General features: G+C 38.9%; 1 protein-coding gene across 25 annotated transcripts in view; it reads right to left on the minus strand.

The window, feature by feature from the left end:
• Nucleotides 1–12442, minus strand: part of LOC122883524 (calcium-dependent secretion activator 1) — a 216225-nt gene that overhangs the window by 96645 nt on the left and 107138 nt on the right. For 18 of the 25 annotated variants that reach the window (XM_044212353.1, XM_044212315.1, XM_044212362.1 and 15 more), the window contains exons 10-12: nt 11277–11385; nt 10024–10236; nt 9281–9292 (exon numbers count right to left, since the gene is read on the minus strand). In XM_044212353.1, coding sequence (XP_044068288.1) covers nt 9281–9292; nt 10024–10236; nt 11277–11385 — 334 coding nt within the window. The remainder of the gene's footprint in view (nt 1–9280; nt 9293–10023; nt 10237–11276; nt 11386–12442) is intronic. The other 7 variants (XM_044212334.1, XM_044212389.1, XM_044212399.1 and 4 more) reach the window with 1 other exon arrangement.

A 12442-nucleotide genomic window follows, 5' to 3' on the forward strand; every position in this document is an offset into this window, starting at 1 on the left:
TGCCTGTATAAAATCATGAAACTTTTAGTTCAGTAGTACTATAAATCAGCTGGTAGCATATACAATAACAATGGATGACAAAAATAAAGAAAGCCATCACAATCACCAGAAAGCAACATGTTTGAATTTCTCAAGATGTATGGATTAACACTGTAAACAAATCTTGCTTCTCTTAGAGTAGTGACTACAACAAAAAAAATATTCAAATAAATGGCTATGGATTCTGCAGTGAGAGCTTAACTGAGTTGTTCTTGTGACTGACATTTTAGTAACCAATGAAAGGAACGTAGAAAAGGTTTCAGTGGTAGTCATCTGGAAACTGTTTTCAGAATCAAGACGTTACGGCCCCCAACCCGAAGTCATTCTCAATTGTGAAAAAATGGAACGGGAACTCAGAAATTTAACCTACTCTGTGTTACATAAGCCCTGCCCTCAGGAAGAAGTCTACCTGAGTATCTGTTGATTAGCTAGTTTCACCTAAAACTGACCTAATTGTTTCCATGATGGCCCAGTAATCAGTAATCAGGCCTATTGTTTTCTGGCTGCCCCTCCCTCATCACTGTTAAGTACCTGATTAGCATATGATTGGCGTGACCAAGGTGCTAATACACTGTGGTAGACAGTTAAATTTCTGAGTTCACAATTGAGAATGACTTTCCGGATGGGAGTCGAAACGTCATGATTCTGAAAACAGTTTCCAGATGACTACGACTGAAACCTTTTCTACGATAGAACACTCCTGGACGAATGAGGGACTACACCGTCTTACAATGAAAGGAACGTTGCTGTACAGCTAAATGGACTGTCTTTATAAGACTTATGCTACCACTTCTCTATGCTTTAGACAAGTCTACTGCCTTATAAAACAGGATATTGCATTGACTACTAATTGGCCAGTTACACACACCTTCACCCTACAACTCATGAGTAACCAAGGTCCAGAACTACGTTACCCATAATACCATCCCACAGTCGCCCCACTACACCCATTAACCCTCCCCATTTCTAATGCCATTTCAATGCAGTGTCAGTGGCACCTGCCCCCTGGTGTGGCCCCTAATTAATCGCTGTCCTGAACATCTCAGAAAGAGCTGAGGATGTGATAGCTAAACACACTAATTTGTAATTTGATTGTCTGCAAAATAAGTGGCTTAAATAAAATTTGACAACAAATTTTCACTTGCTTTCCTGATGATGAGCTATACTTACATCAGGGTGCTGTAATGACTATCTTTTTGCAGGGTTGCTGGGGGCTGTAAATTGATGTAAACCTGCAGGCTGGCTCCACCAGGCTTTGCTGGGGTGCGAATGGGAGGGGGGCACCTGCTCTGTTTCCACTTTCTTGAATTTGGGATTTACAAGTCAATACATTAACAAATCCTATTTAATATGTTAATATGCTGTGCCAATGCTGCGCGTTATTGCTCTTGCCCCACAGCTCAAACTGTGTTTTGGAGTAGATGCTAACTAAAGACGAGTTTGATTTGTCATAGCAAAGTAACCTTATACCACCCACTATTCTGCCTGCCAGACACTAGCATTATATTAACTTTCACCGAATTACTAGTACTAAGATAGTAGTACTGATGAGACTCCAGGTACAATGCGTGAATACAACTGAAACTCTAAATATTGGGGGTCTCCAAGGGTATGGGAGTAAAAGGGCTAAATATGGAAATACAATCTACTTTAGGAGAACATTTACAACATATGAATTGATCTATGCCTTCACTCCATTAAGCTTTATATGGTGTCCCTAAGCTTCTATTGCACAAGACCAAAAACATGCATTTAATGTGCAGTAAAAGCACTGATTTGCTGTTGGGCCCCTGTTGTGTCCAAGTTCTCTTCAAGTCCAGTGTACACAGCACACTATAGATATTTTTACATCCAGACACCAACCAATACTCCTGACTACGCCCTATCACAGTATGACAATTGTTTATGGTAATTTGATTAAACCCACCTTTATTTAGGATTATACACCATGTAAGCATAATCTAAAAGTTTTAGAAACACATTTTGACACAAAATAAGGCCACAAGAGTGCGTAATAATGTGAGATCCAGTTGATATTGTGTCTCAATTTACTGCTTACTATAGAGTAAACTATTGAGTGTCTATTATGTAGGGAGTAGTGAATGAGTAAACGAGACAAACTTAATTGGACACAACCATAGTAACAACAGACAGAGTGTGTTTCCCAAAATATAAATAAACAATGTTCATGTTTTGACTGCTGGACAGATTTGGTATAATTTGTGGCTCAACAGCTCATTATAGATTCAATAAAACTTTGACAGTGACAGTGGAGTGTGGACACAGTCTGTCCCATCAGTCAGAACAAACCTGGGACAGATGTGAACGAAGGTTATACCGAACTACATAGCAATCAAGAGATTTGTCAGCCAACGTCCTCTTCACTGCCCAATGAAAGCACCCCAGCTGTCAATCTACAAACAAAACAAAGAGCGGGATGCTGGGAGCTGATTGTGTCCCCTCAACAAGTCCCCTCCACCCTCCCCCAAAAATCTAAAAAGGTGACATTGCAGTGCCCCTTTGGTCTGTAGCTGGTGGCCTGTCAGGTCTGTTTGATGTAAGTGAGCGGGAGTGGAGGCGGGAGGGCTGGACAGTAACATGCAGTGACATTGGTCACCCCCGTCCGTCTGGGCTCGGGAAGGATGGCCCTGACAATGATTGATAGCTGCTATTCATTTATAGATCCAGAGGAGAGGAACCGGGAGGCAGCAGACACACTGCTGGTCCTGGGTTTGATGGTCAAAAGCATTTGGGGCTATTTAGCACGTGGCTTGCTTTTTTATGTGGCCTGACCATGAAACACATCTAGATCTTTCTGTCACTAGTGACACCTAACCATTCCAACCTACACCATTGCATACCTAATCATGAAGATACACTTCCCAATGAAATTGTGGTGTGATTGCTGGCTGCTGAAAAATTGACGCTGAGCTGCATGGATGGACAGCCAGGAGCTAAAGAGCATTGCTGGAAAAGCTGGAAGCTGGGCTGGATTTCCTCATGTACAGCTGGGAGCTGAAAAGCATTGCTTGATAAATGGCTGGAAACGAAACTGCATTGCTTGCTTAACATTGTATGAAGGAGCAGCTGAATGAGTATAAAGAGTTTTTATTTTGAAAATCTGGGCTACAGAGCCGCCTGTAAGGTCCTGTTACCATCTGGGGGGTTTTGCTTTGAAAATCTGTGTCTGTGTGCATGTGTGTGTGTGTGCCCGCTTGGAGACACATGTATGCATACATGACAGAGGGAGAGAAGCTTCCCCTATACTGTATGTGGACACAAAAAGCAGCTGTCACTAACCATTATAAACATGATCTGTGAGAATTGTTCAAAGGTCCATGACTTGCTTTGTCTCTGTGTGTGTGTGTGTGTGTGTGTGTGTGTGTGTGTGTGTGTGTGTGTGTGTGTGTGTGTGTGTGTGTGTGTGTGTGTGTGTGTGTGCGTGTGTGTGTGTGTGTCACGTCAGTTAAGAATCCACCAACATATCACATCACATAATAGAGATTGACATGAGAGGCAGGACTTAAACTCTAGCTCATTACTCAAAGGAATAAAAGATGAAACAATTTGTTTTAGCAAGGAAAGGAGTTACAGTTAAAAATCTTAAAATGTTTCACAGAAATGTCAATCAAGTAGTTGGTAAACGCCATAGAGATGCGCCTCTCAAACTCTGGCTTATTACTCAAAGGCCATAATTCCTATTGGCAAAATTTGTATAACATTAGAGAGAGGGGACTCTGCTGAACACATTGCTGTAGAAAATGTGTTTGTAGTATAACAAATGAGGGAAATAGAGTGAGTTAGAAGAGCATTTTTTTCAGCTTCCCTCCTGAAAATTCTGGTCTCAGTTACATTGGAGTAAATGGGGCAGTTGGATGGTACTCCTGTCACTTTGAGACTCATAGCGAAAATGTGTAGGTTCATTTTAGATAGTGACATTATTTAAAAGAGCACAATTGTTTCTATGTTTTGATGAAAAATAGTTGTATGAAGAGTAAAATTTGTGGGAATTAACTCAAAACGTAAAATATTCCGTAAAGTATGAAAGATACAAACACTAAAAAACACTAAAGAAATTCTGATAATGTCCTCAATGAGCAGAACATTTTGAAGTTTGAATAAAGTTGAATGAATGAAATTTAACAACAGTGAAGAGCAGCAATTTTTTTGTTGCACTACTGAGCTGTTAGATTCATCTTCTTTGTTTATCTACTCATCAAGAGCTGAATAACTGGTGGATTAATGCATTCAAGTGAAAATAGAGAGATCGTCATACAGTAGACTCAAACAGGAAAGGGTTGTTTTCATTTAGTGAGATAAATGTGATACAAATGTCGGTTGCTGTTAGGTGAAAACCTTGTACTGTACAGTAGTCACTTATTTAGGTCTGCCACTTCGCTGCTGCAAGGCAATTGGTGCCATGAACATGTGTGTTAGAAGGGGGGACCCTGGGTAGCAGAGTGTCAGTATCTTGGAATTAACTTGAAGGATTAAATCCCTAGGTTATGACTATTATCTTAACCTCAAAGTGCAACACACATCAGACATGTTGCATCAATGTATATGCATCAATAGATGCCTTAACACACACCGGACACATCATACAGACAGAGGAAGTAGATGTGATACAGTAGCCGAATGTTTGTCATTTTCTCAAGAGTTGACCCATGTCTACGCTGGGAAATAGGTTAGTGGAGTATCCTGAAGAGTTGACGCTACAGGTGCACAAGCTCACAGAGAATCCAATGGGTGCAGTAGTTTTAACATGCTTCATACACTGTCGGTGTCTGTTGACCTTTAGGCTCATAATACTCATCAGATAATGTCATCACCTAAAACAAAGCAGTTTTTTAAGAGACATGAAGAGACTACATTGACCTGATAACAATGATATTCTCCATCAACCCTTGACTAAACTATAAACAAAAGGCTAATGCACTAAACTCCTAGCAATACATGACAGTAATTTCATAACCAGCCCGGTGAAGAATGTAAAGGGGCATTGAGAGAAAGAAGCAGCAGCTGTGATACTCAAACAGTCAAACTGTTAGAAGCTGTGTTAACAGAGTAGTCCATCTGTACACCAACTCCTCTCTGTCCCAACAGCATATTTCCAGTGGAATATCTGCATTAGCCTTTTGAGAATTGAATAAACTACGTGATAGATAATCTCTATGAATCAACACACTTGTCACCACATTTGAACACACCCAACACACATTACCATACCATTACCAATAGCATGTACAGCATCAACATTCACAGTTGAGATAGTGTAATATATCATAGAACAAAATGTGTAATATTTCTAGGCTTTGACCTACAGTAATTCTCTGCATTAAATGAAAAGCAGTTCACATCCTGTGTGGTATTTCAAGCGAGATGTTGATTTTTTCAGTGTTGAACCAAGACTAGCATCTTTCTCTAACCTTAACCAAGGACTTTGAGTTGTCTAAACAGAATCATAAAAACCATGCTTTAATCATGCTTTAGTTGCCAAAAGCATGGTGTAGGAAATCTAATAAAATATGTTAGCCATGTTTTGCAGATACAGTTGTACAATTATTTATTAATTATAGGAGAACCAGGATATCCTTCCCTTGTTAAAATTAGCATTCACATCAGACCATGTGCATATTTGCCAATAAAAAGAAGATAGAAGCAGAGAGATAAAAGAAATTGAAAACTATACTGGACAGAACAAAAAGCCTCTAAAACATTATAATTTCCCTCAAGTATACAGTATAATTATGATCTTGTTTTATGGCACTAAAATATGTCAAAACTAATTAAACTGTCAGTCATCATAACAAGAAAAAGAGTAAATTGTGAAGATCAATTTCACCTCTCAACAGGTGAAAACAAAACTCAACTTAATTCTATCTTTGTTGTTACAATGTTTTACTGTAGTCTATTTTAATTTGGGTAGGGGGGTAACATGATGTTATATTATTCATTGCACTGATCCAGGTGTGAACTGACAAGTAGTTATTTGGTAACAGTGACTGATTGCTGCCTGATTTAATTGTGCAGTTACCACACTGTATTATTCATGGGCTGGCACTTTTAACTTGGTAATTACCAGCTGCTGGGACACAGTGGGACACCAGTGGTTATGTGTCAAAAACAGCCCGCTCAGGAAATTCACTTACACAAACGCACACAGGAAGCAGTCATTTATTTATTGGGTGTATTGGTCTGCACGAATTTCTCTTTGAGTCAATTATGTTGTATTGTGCATTTTGTGTTCTACAGATAGTCTGTTAAAATTTTCTTGAAAACTTTTTTTGGGTAATTTTTTTTATAAAATTAAGGGTTTTTACAGTGTCTTACTAACTAAAGCAAGCCATCTGATAATGCTTCATATATGAGATAATATTTATATGTCATAGGTTGATGTCTGCCTAACATGAAACATGGATACATTCACATACATAAGGCTGCGTTCAGACCGACTACAGCTCAAAAAACCAGGCTCAACTTTTGCTGCAACACAACATCATGCAAGCGCATATTCCTGTTACTTTGTAACATGAAAGTCGTAATTCTGCTTTTTACCTTGATAAAACAGTTGCCGTGATAACTTTCCAGAGTTATACAATCCTGTCTGTGAGTACTACAAACCGTTGTGCAGCATTTTGGCGTCTAATAAGCTTTTAAACACATTAATCCAACTGAACTTCCTGGATTGTGTCTCACCGGTACCATAAACAACATGCCCCCATCAACAAAGTCCCTTGTTGTTTTCTGTCTGAATCCCCACAAATGTATATTCACACTTCCAGGTATTATCACATTTATTTATCTTGCAACAAAGCATATTAAAAATATTTATCAAGCCCTATAAGGACTTGTGGCAGAGCTGGGGAGGGCCTCCAGTGGGGAGTACAAGACAGCAAACTAAATGTGTTTGTATGTTTGCTTGTAAATATGTATATGAGGGGTGTATGTGAGTAAGTGTGATAGAAAGAAGTAATTTTTTTGAACACTTATAAGACTCACAGAACAGGCAGCATACATAAATAGTACTAAGTATTAGTGTACAACTGTACTGATATGTTAGAATTCAAGATTTTCAATGTGTAAGCACAATATGTCGTGCCTGTGCCTTTAATTCCATTGGGGGGCATCCCTTAAATGTACTGTCCACCTGACAGACTGCATGCCCTGTTGTCCTATCAGTAAACTAGGCTATTGTTCTTTCTTCGTTATTGCAAACTGGAGAAAACTAGTGTTCTATGCAAACCATCTGAGAAGTAATGTGAGTAAGCATTTTAGATTTAATACCATAGATGGAAAAATGGTGGATAAAGGTATGGTTGTTTGTTGTAAAATGCAGCTGTGGTAGTCAGCTACCTTATCCTCCCCAGCCCTGTGTTCTCTGTTGTACTCTCCTTCCCTGATGTGTCTTGTATGTCCCCGACTCATCTCTGGATGTGTGTGTGTGTGTGTGTGTGTGTGTGTGTGTGTGTGTGTCTTCTGGTCTGGCTCCGTGGTTTCCCGCCTGCTGCTGATCACCGGCACACCTGTCTCCAATCTAAAATCAGTCTCCACAGCTCAAATACCAGGCTCTCCCACAACACCAATGCCAAATTGTCCCTCTACACATGTATTCCCACTATGTCAAGGTGCCTGAGAGTTACAAGTTAAGTACTGTTTACTACCTGCCTCTCCGGCCACTCCACCAGCAAGACCCTTTGGATCCGACCTGCTCCTTGCTCTTAGTTCCCCTGTCGGTCAGTCTCCACACCCCACCACCAACTCTGCCTCACGGCCAGCCCAGGTCTACACTGCACCACCTGCTCCTCGCCTCACGGACCAGTCTGCCTGTCCAGATCCACGCGGCAGTTAACCCGAGACAGAAGAACTACACCCCTTCCCACTAATCCTGCTGACTTTCAATAGTGTGAACTGGTTGTAAAAAGACTCCTAGTGTGTTCTGCATCTGTGGGTTCGAAACATTGTACATTACGACGGCAGCAGCCTTACAGTAACTTAATTTACCTTACCTGTATTACATTTTGATTTGCTTAGTACTTCTATTCCTTCTATTCTCAAGTGTGCGTTGACGTGATAGTGAGCAGCTGTGACGAAAGAGTTTCCCCTCGGATCAAAGTATTGAGTAACATTTGCTTGTCACTCAGTGAGGCACAGAGAATGAACAGAACAATGTTAATTCTACAACAGCGATGAATGGTGAAGTAAAACAAATTACAACTAACACATAATTCATTTGAGCTTGTTTTTGACAAAGTGACAGGCCGACTGTGTAGTAATGTAGTGTCATTGGAAGACCGGGTTTTTTTTGGCGTTTTTTTTTTCCTTTCCTTCTTTAAACTGAAATTGTCTTCTGTCAACAAAAGTACACAAAACTTTAAACCATATATTCTTGCAACATCCACCAAGAAGCAAGCCCAACAATGGACAATCCCATTTCACAAAATCGCTGTGCACCTTCTTTAGATCTGAAGTTCTTCTGTTGGATATAAAAATGCACACATCAGCCCATAAGCAAAAAGTCTGATTATAACTGCTGCTGCAAACATTTTCCTTTCAAGATATTTTCCTAATCCTCATTAATTTGTACAATTTGTGAGGCAAAGGACTTTTACTAGACAACATGTAACTTCCATCAACTTACATTGGACACGATTCTTCTCAGTTTACAACATTTGTGAAAAGAAAATTAAAATTGTAAAAATAAATTATAATTTGCAGAGGAAGCAATTTCAAAACAACTAAATCCTTCTGCTCCAAATTGGATTTAGTATATCATCCAAAAAAAAAACTTCCCCATGAATAACAATACATACACCACATCTGCAAAATGGTACAGTCTCATCCTAAATGAGGCAAACATGTGAGGATTCCTTTTAATGGCGTTGAGCTAGCCACCATCACAAATCTCGTTCAGAAACAGACATGCTATAGCTCTGCAGCAATCACAAACATGTCGTCCTCATGAAAAAAAAACATTTATGAAACTTAACCCTGATCTACAATGCAGTACTTTTGTAGGCTGATCCACAACACATGAATCTACTCAATCCCTGTCATACAGATGGCAAATATGCAGACAGAAGCACAGCCAAAGCAAATAATTTCTGCATGCATGTTAAATTACAAAGAAGTTAGTATGTCTTGTATTTCTGTCCTCCAACAGAAATAACAGTTATTAAAAGAGGAAGAGTACTGGACAATAAAAGGAGGAAAGTGAAAGAAAGGGGAGGAAAGCACTTACCCTTTAATCCAGCTACAAGATAGCAGGGTCAGGGTTTAGAAGAAGAAGAAAAGGAAGAAGGAACAAACAGAGAAACATAAAGACACACAGCAAAGCCACCCACACTTTAACACTACAGTAGTTCTACAACAAAGAGCGAAGCAGCAAACAGAGAAAGAATAACAGTAACAGTTGACAACATGTAGTACATGGCCAGGAAGAAGACAAACTAAAGACATCATTGGCTGATATGTCAAAAATGTTGTGAGGACAACTGTACAGTAGGAGACAGAGTGAAACACCGAGCACAAGAAGGGAGAACAAGAAGCTGTGAGTTATAAAAACAAGGGCCTAAACTGCTTTTTATTCTACTTTTTGTTCACTATATATATACACTTGACAACATGAATGAAGACTATAAGTGGGCTTCTGAGAATACAATAGGAAAAATCTTCATGTAAAAACATTACATAGGGCTGAGTATCCTAGACAAGAGTTTCCCATTTTCCCACAATGAGTTTAATCAATCAATGTCACTTTAAGGTTGCTTGTGCTGCCAATTTCTGGCATGACAGGCCTTCGAAATAAACTGTTGAAAACACAACAATTAAATAAATGCAGCCTCAAATATTTTTTTCTAAATCATCAAGTTAGTAAATTAAAAAAATTATAGACAATGACATGGTTGAATCCTGTTTGGGGTGACGCATGTATGTGATGTGAGAACTAAAAGTCAAATAAGGATCTGAGACTTGAACACTCACAGAACTGAGATATGGGTGCATCAAGCTGTGGCGCTGTGCCCCCCCTCGAGTTGAGTTTCTGGACCTGGGTGGGAGGAACTGGCTTGTGTGATTGGCCAGTAGCTCTGTACATGGCTTGGACCCATAGGATCCGGTCCTGTTCATCATCACTGGCAAAGATCACAGTGTCACCCTCTTTCACAGCATTGAAGAATGTCCGACCGCCGTCTAGACCTAAAGGATGGACAGAGGAAGAGGAAGCTCTTCATTTATGTGTTAACAGGATCACACATCCCTGTTTGAGAGAAAAAAACAACACTTTAAAAAATAACATGAATAGACAAAAAAAATCCTTTATACGTGTCCGGTCCTCATCATTTCACATAAATTAATTGTACAGTAGAGTCACAGGAAGTCATGAGTTACAGTCACAAGCAGTATCAAACTGTATTTTAGTCACTTGCTCCTACATATACTCACGTATGCAAAGACCTCTCCAAAAAACTCAAGGCAAGATAAACATGATCACATTAATTATAAATAATGAGGCATGGAAAGGCAATTTGTCAGGTTTTAAAAATGGTTAAATATAAGTCTGTTTGAATCTACATTTGGACATGTTTAATCACTTCCTTGTTGGTGGATCACTTTCACACTGTGAACTGCTTACTGTAGACTGAGCTAACTTCAAACCTCCAGCACACATAATCAAGAATCAAAAATAAGAGCATGTTCACACTAAATCTGAAAATGCATCTTTCTCCTTTTTGGCCTTCTGTCCACTCTAAAAACACATGGTTTTGTGTTTTACTGTGGATAGGGACTATGTGACAATAAAGTTAAGACGATACCTAAATCTCTATGATCACTTTCAAACAGAAAGCTATGTAAATAACAACACCTGGATTGTTATTTTTTAAATACTCAGATTAGACCTCTAGTCAGGTTGAAGCTGGCTGAAATTATACTTGGAAGTATTTAATGTCTATCTATCCAATCTATGTACCAATAACAATAATAGCAGGGTAAGTTGCCAAGCTCTAACAGGTGCAACAAAACTAACAGGACATTTAGATGGAGATGATATTCAAGTGCAGTTTGTACACACCCACACAGTCCTGAGAAGAGGTATAATCAGGTAACATAAGTAAAAACACCTATGTGGGTGGACTATGGGGCTTTAACAAATTTGCACTTCAAATTGTGACACTTGTCCTCCCACTGCATTGCTTGTTGTCATGCACTGCACAGCTGTGTAATATGGTTGCTGTTACCTGGTTGAGGGTCAGTGTAGTCCACAGTGTAGCCATCCAGTTGCAGGAGCTCCACAGGCTCTGCCTTCTTCTCTCTGTAGCTGCACATGGCAAAAGTGTACTGACTCACCTGCAGCAATGAGAGGGGAAGGAGGAAATGCATTAATCAGTGCATTAATATAGTTGTAAGTAAGATGTTAACCACACCACCCATTACTTTCTCATTATCTAGCATCTTCTATATTACATCCATTAAACATGAAAACAAGAAAACAAAAAGTAAACAATACCACATGATGAATAACATCAGGATCAGAGGACAGAATTAGCAGTAGGCAATAACAAAAATAAAAATTCTTTAACAGCATTCAAAAAAGTGACCACATTATGAAATGGAAACTTCACTCTCCCTCAGAGGAAAACTTCTTCCAAAAAATGAATCAATAATCAAACACCTCACTAACCCTCTGCTACAATAAACTTGAATCTACAACCTTTCAAAGACATTTTATCATTGCACACTTTTTTTTTTTACAATATTTCCCTCCAAAATGAAATAACAAACGTTTTAAAGAGATAAATATCAAAATACTAAAAATGCACATCTTCCATGGAAATAGTATACGATGAATAATATAACTCCTCCTTGTTATAATATTTTCCAGGATCATAAAGAAAGACAAATTGATGTCACAAATCCATGTCAAGGCACATCTTTTCAACCTCCCTCAGGAGGCAGATACAACATGGCAGGACAAAAAAGATGAAGCATTGACTCAGATTCCAAAGAGCAAAACAACAATCATTTGAATCAGAAACACCTCAAATCTTTAGCATGACTTGCATAACTAAGTTTATTTAAGCAAGGCCATTTGCAAAGACTTGTCTGGAAATATTTAAATGACATAAAATTACATTACATTTCACAAGTCAAATTTTTCATACATATTTTTTCCAACATGCTGAGGATGGTAGAAGTTGCCACTGCATTACCATTTACTTCATCATCTGACACTTTATGTAAACTTTACAAAAAATTTAAATTTGTTATTCCTACATATCTTGTCTTGTTAGATCTTAGTCCTGCGTTCAACACCATTGACCATCACATCCTATTACAGAGACTGGACATGTAATTGGCATTACAGGAACCGCACTAAGCTGGTTTAAATCCTATCTATCAGATC

The sequence above is a fragment of the Siniperca chuatsi genome, linkage group LG2 (assembly GCF_020085105.1).
Source record: "Siniperca chuatsi isolate FFG_IHB_CAS linkage group LG2, ASM2008510v1, whole genome shotgun sequence".
Lineage (NCBI taxonomy): Eukaryota > Metazoa > Chordata > Actinopteri > Centrarchiformes > Sinipercidae > Siniperca > Siniperca chuatsi.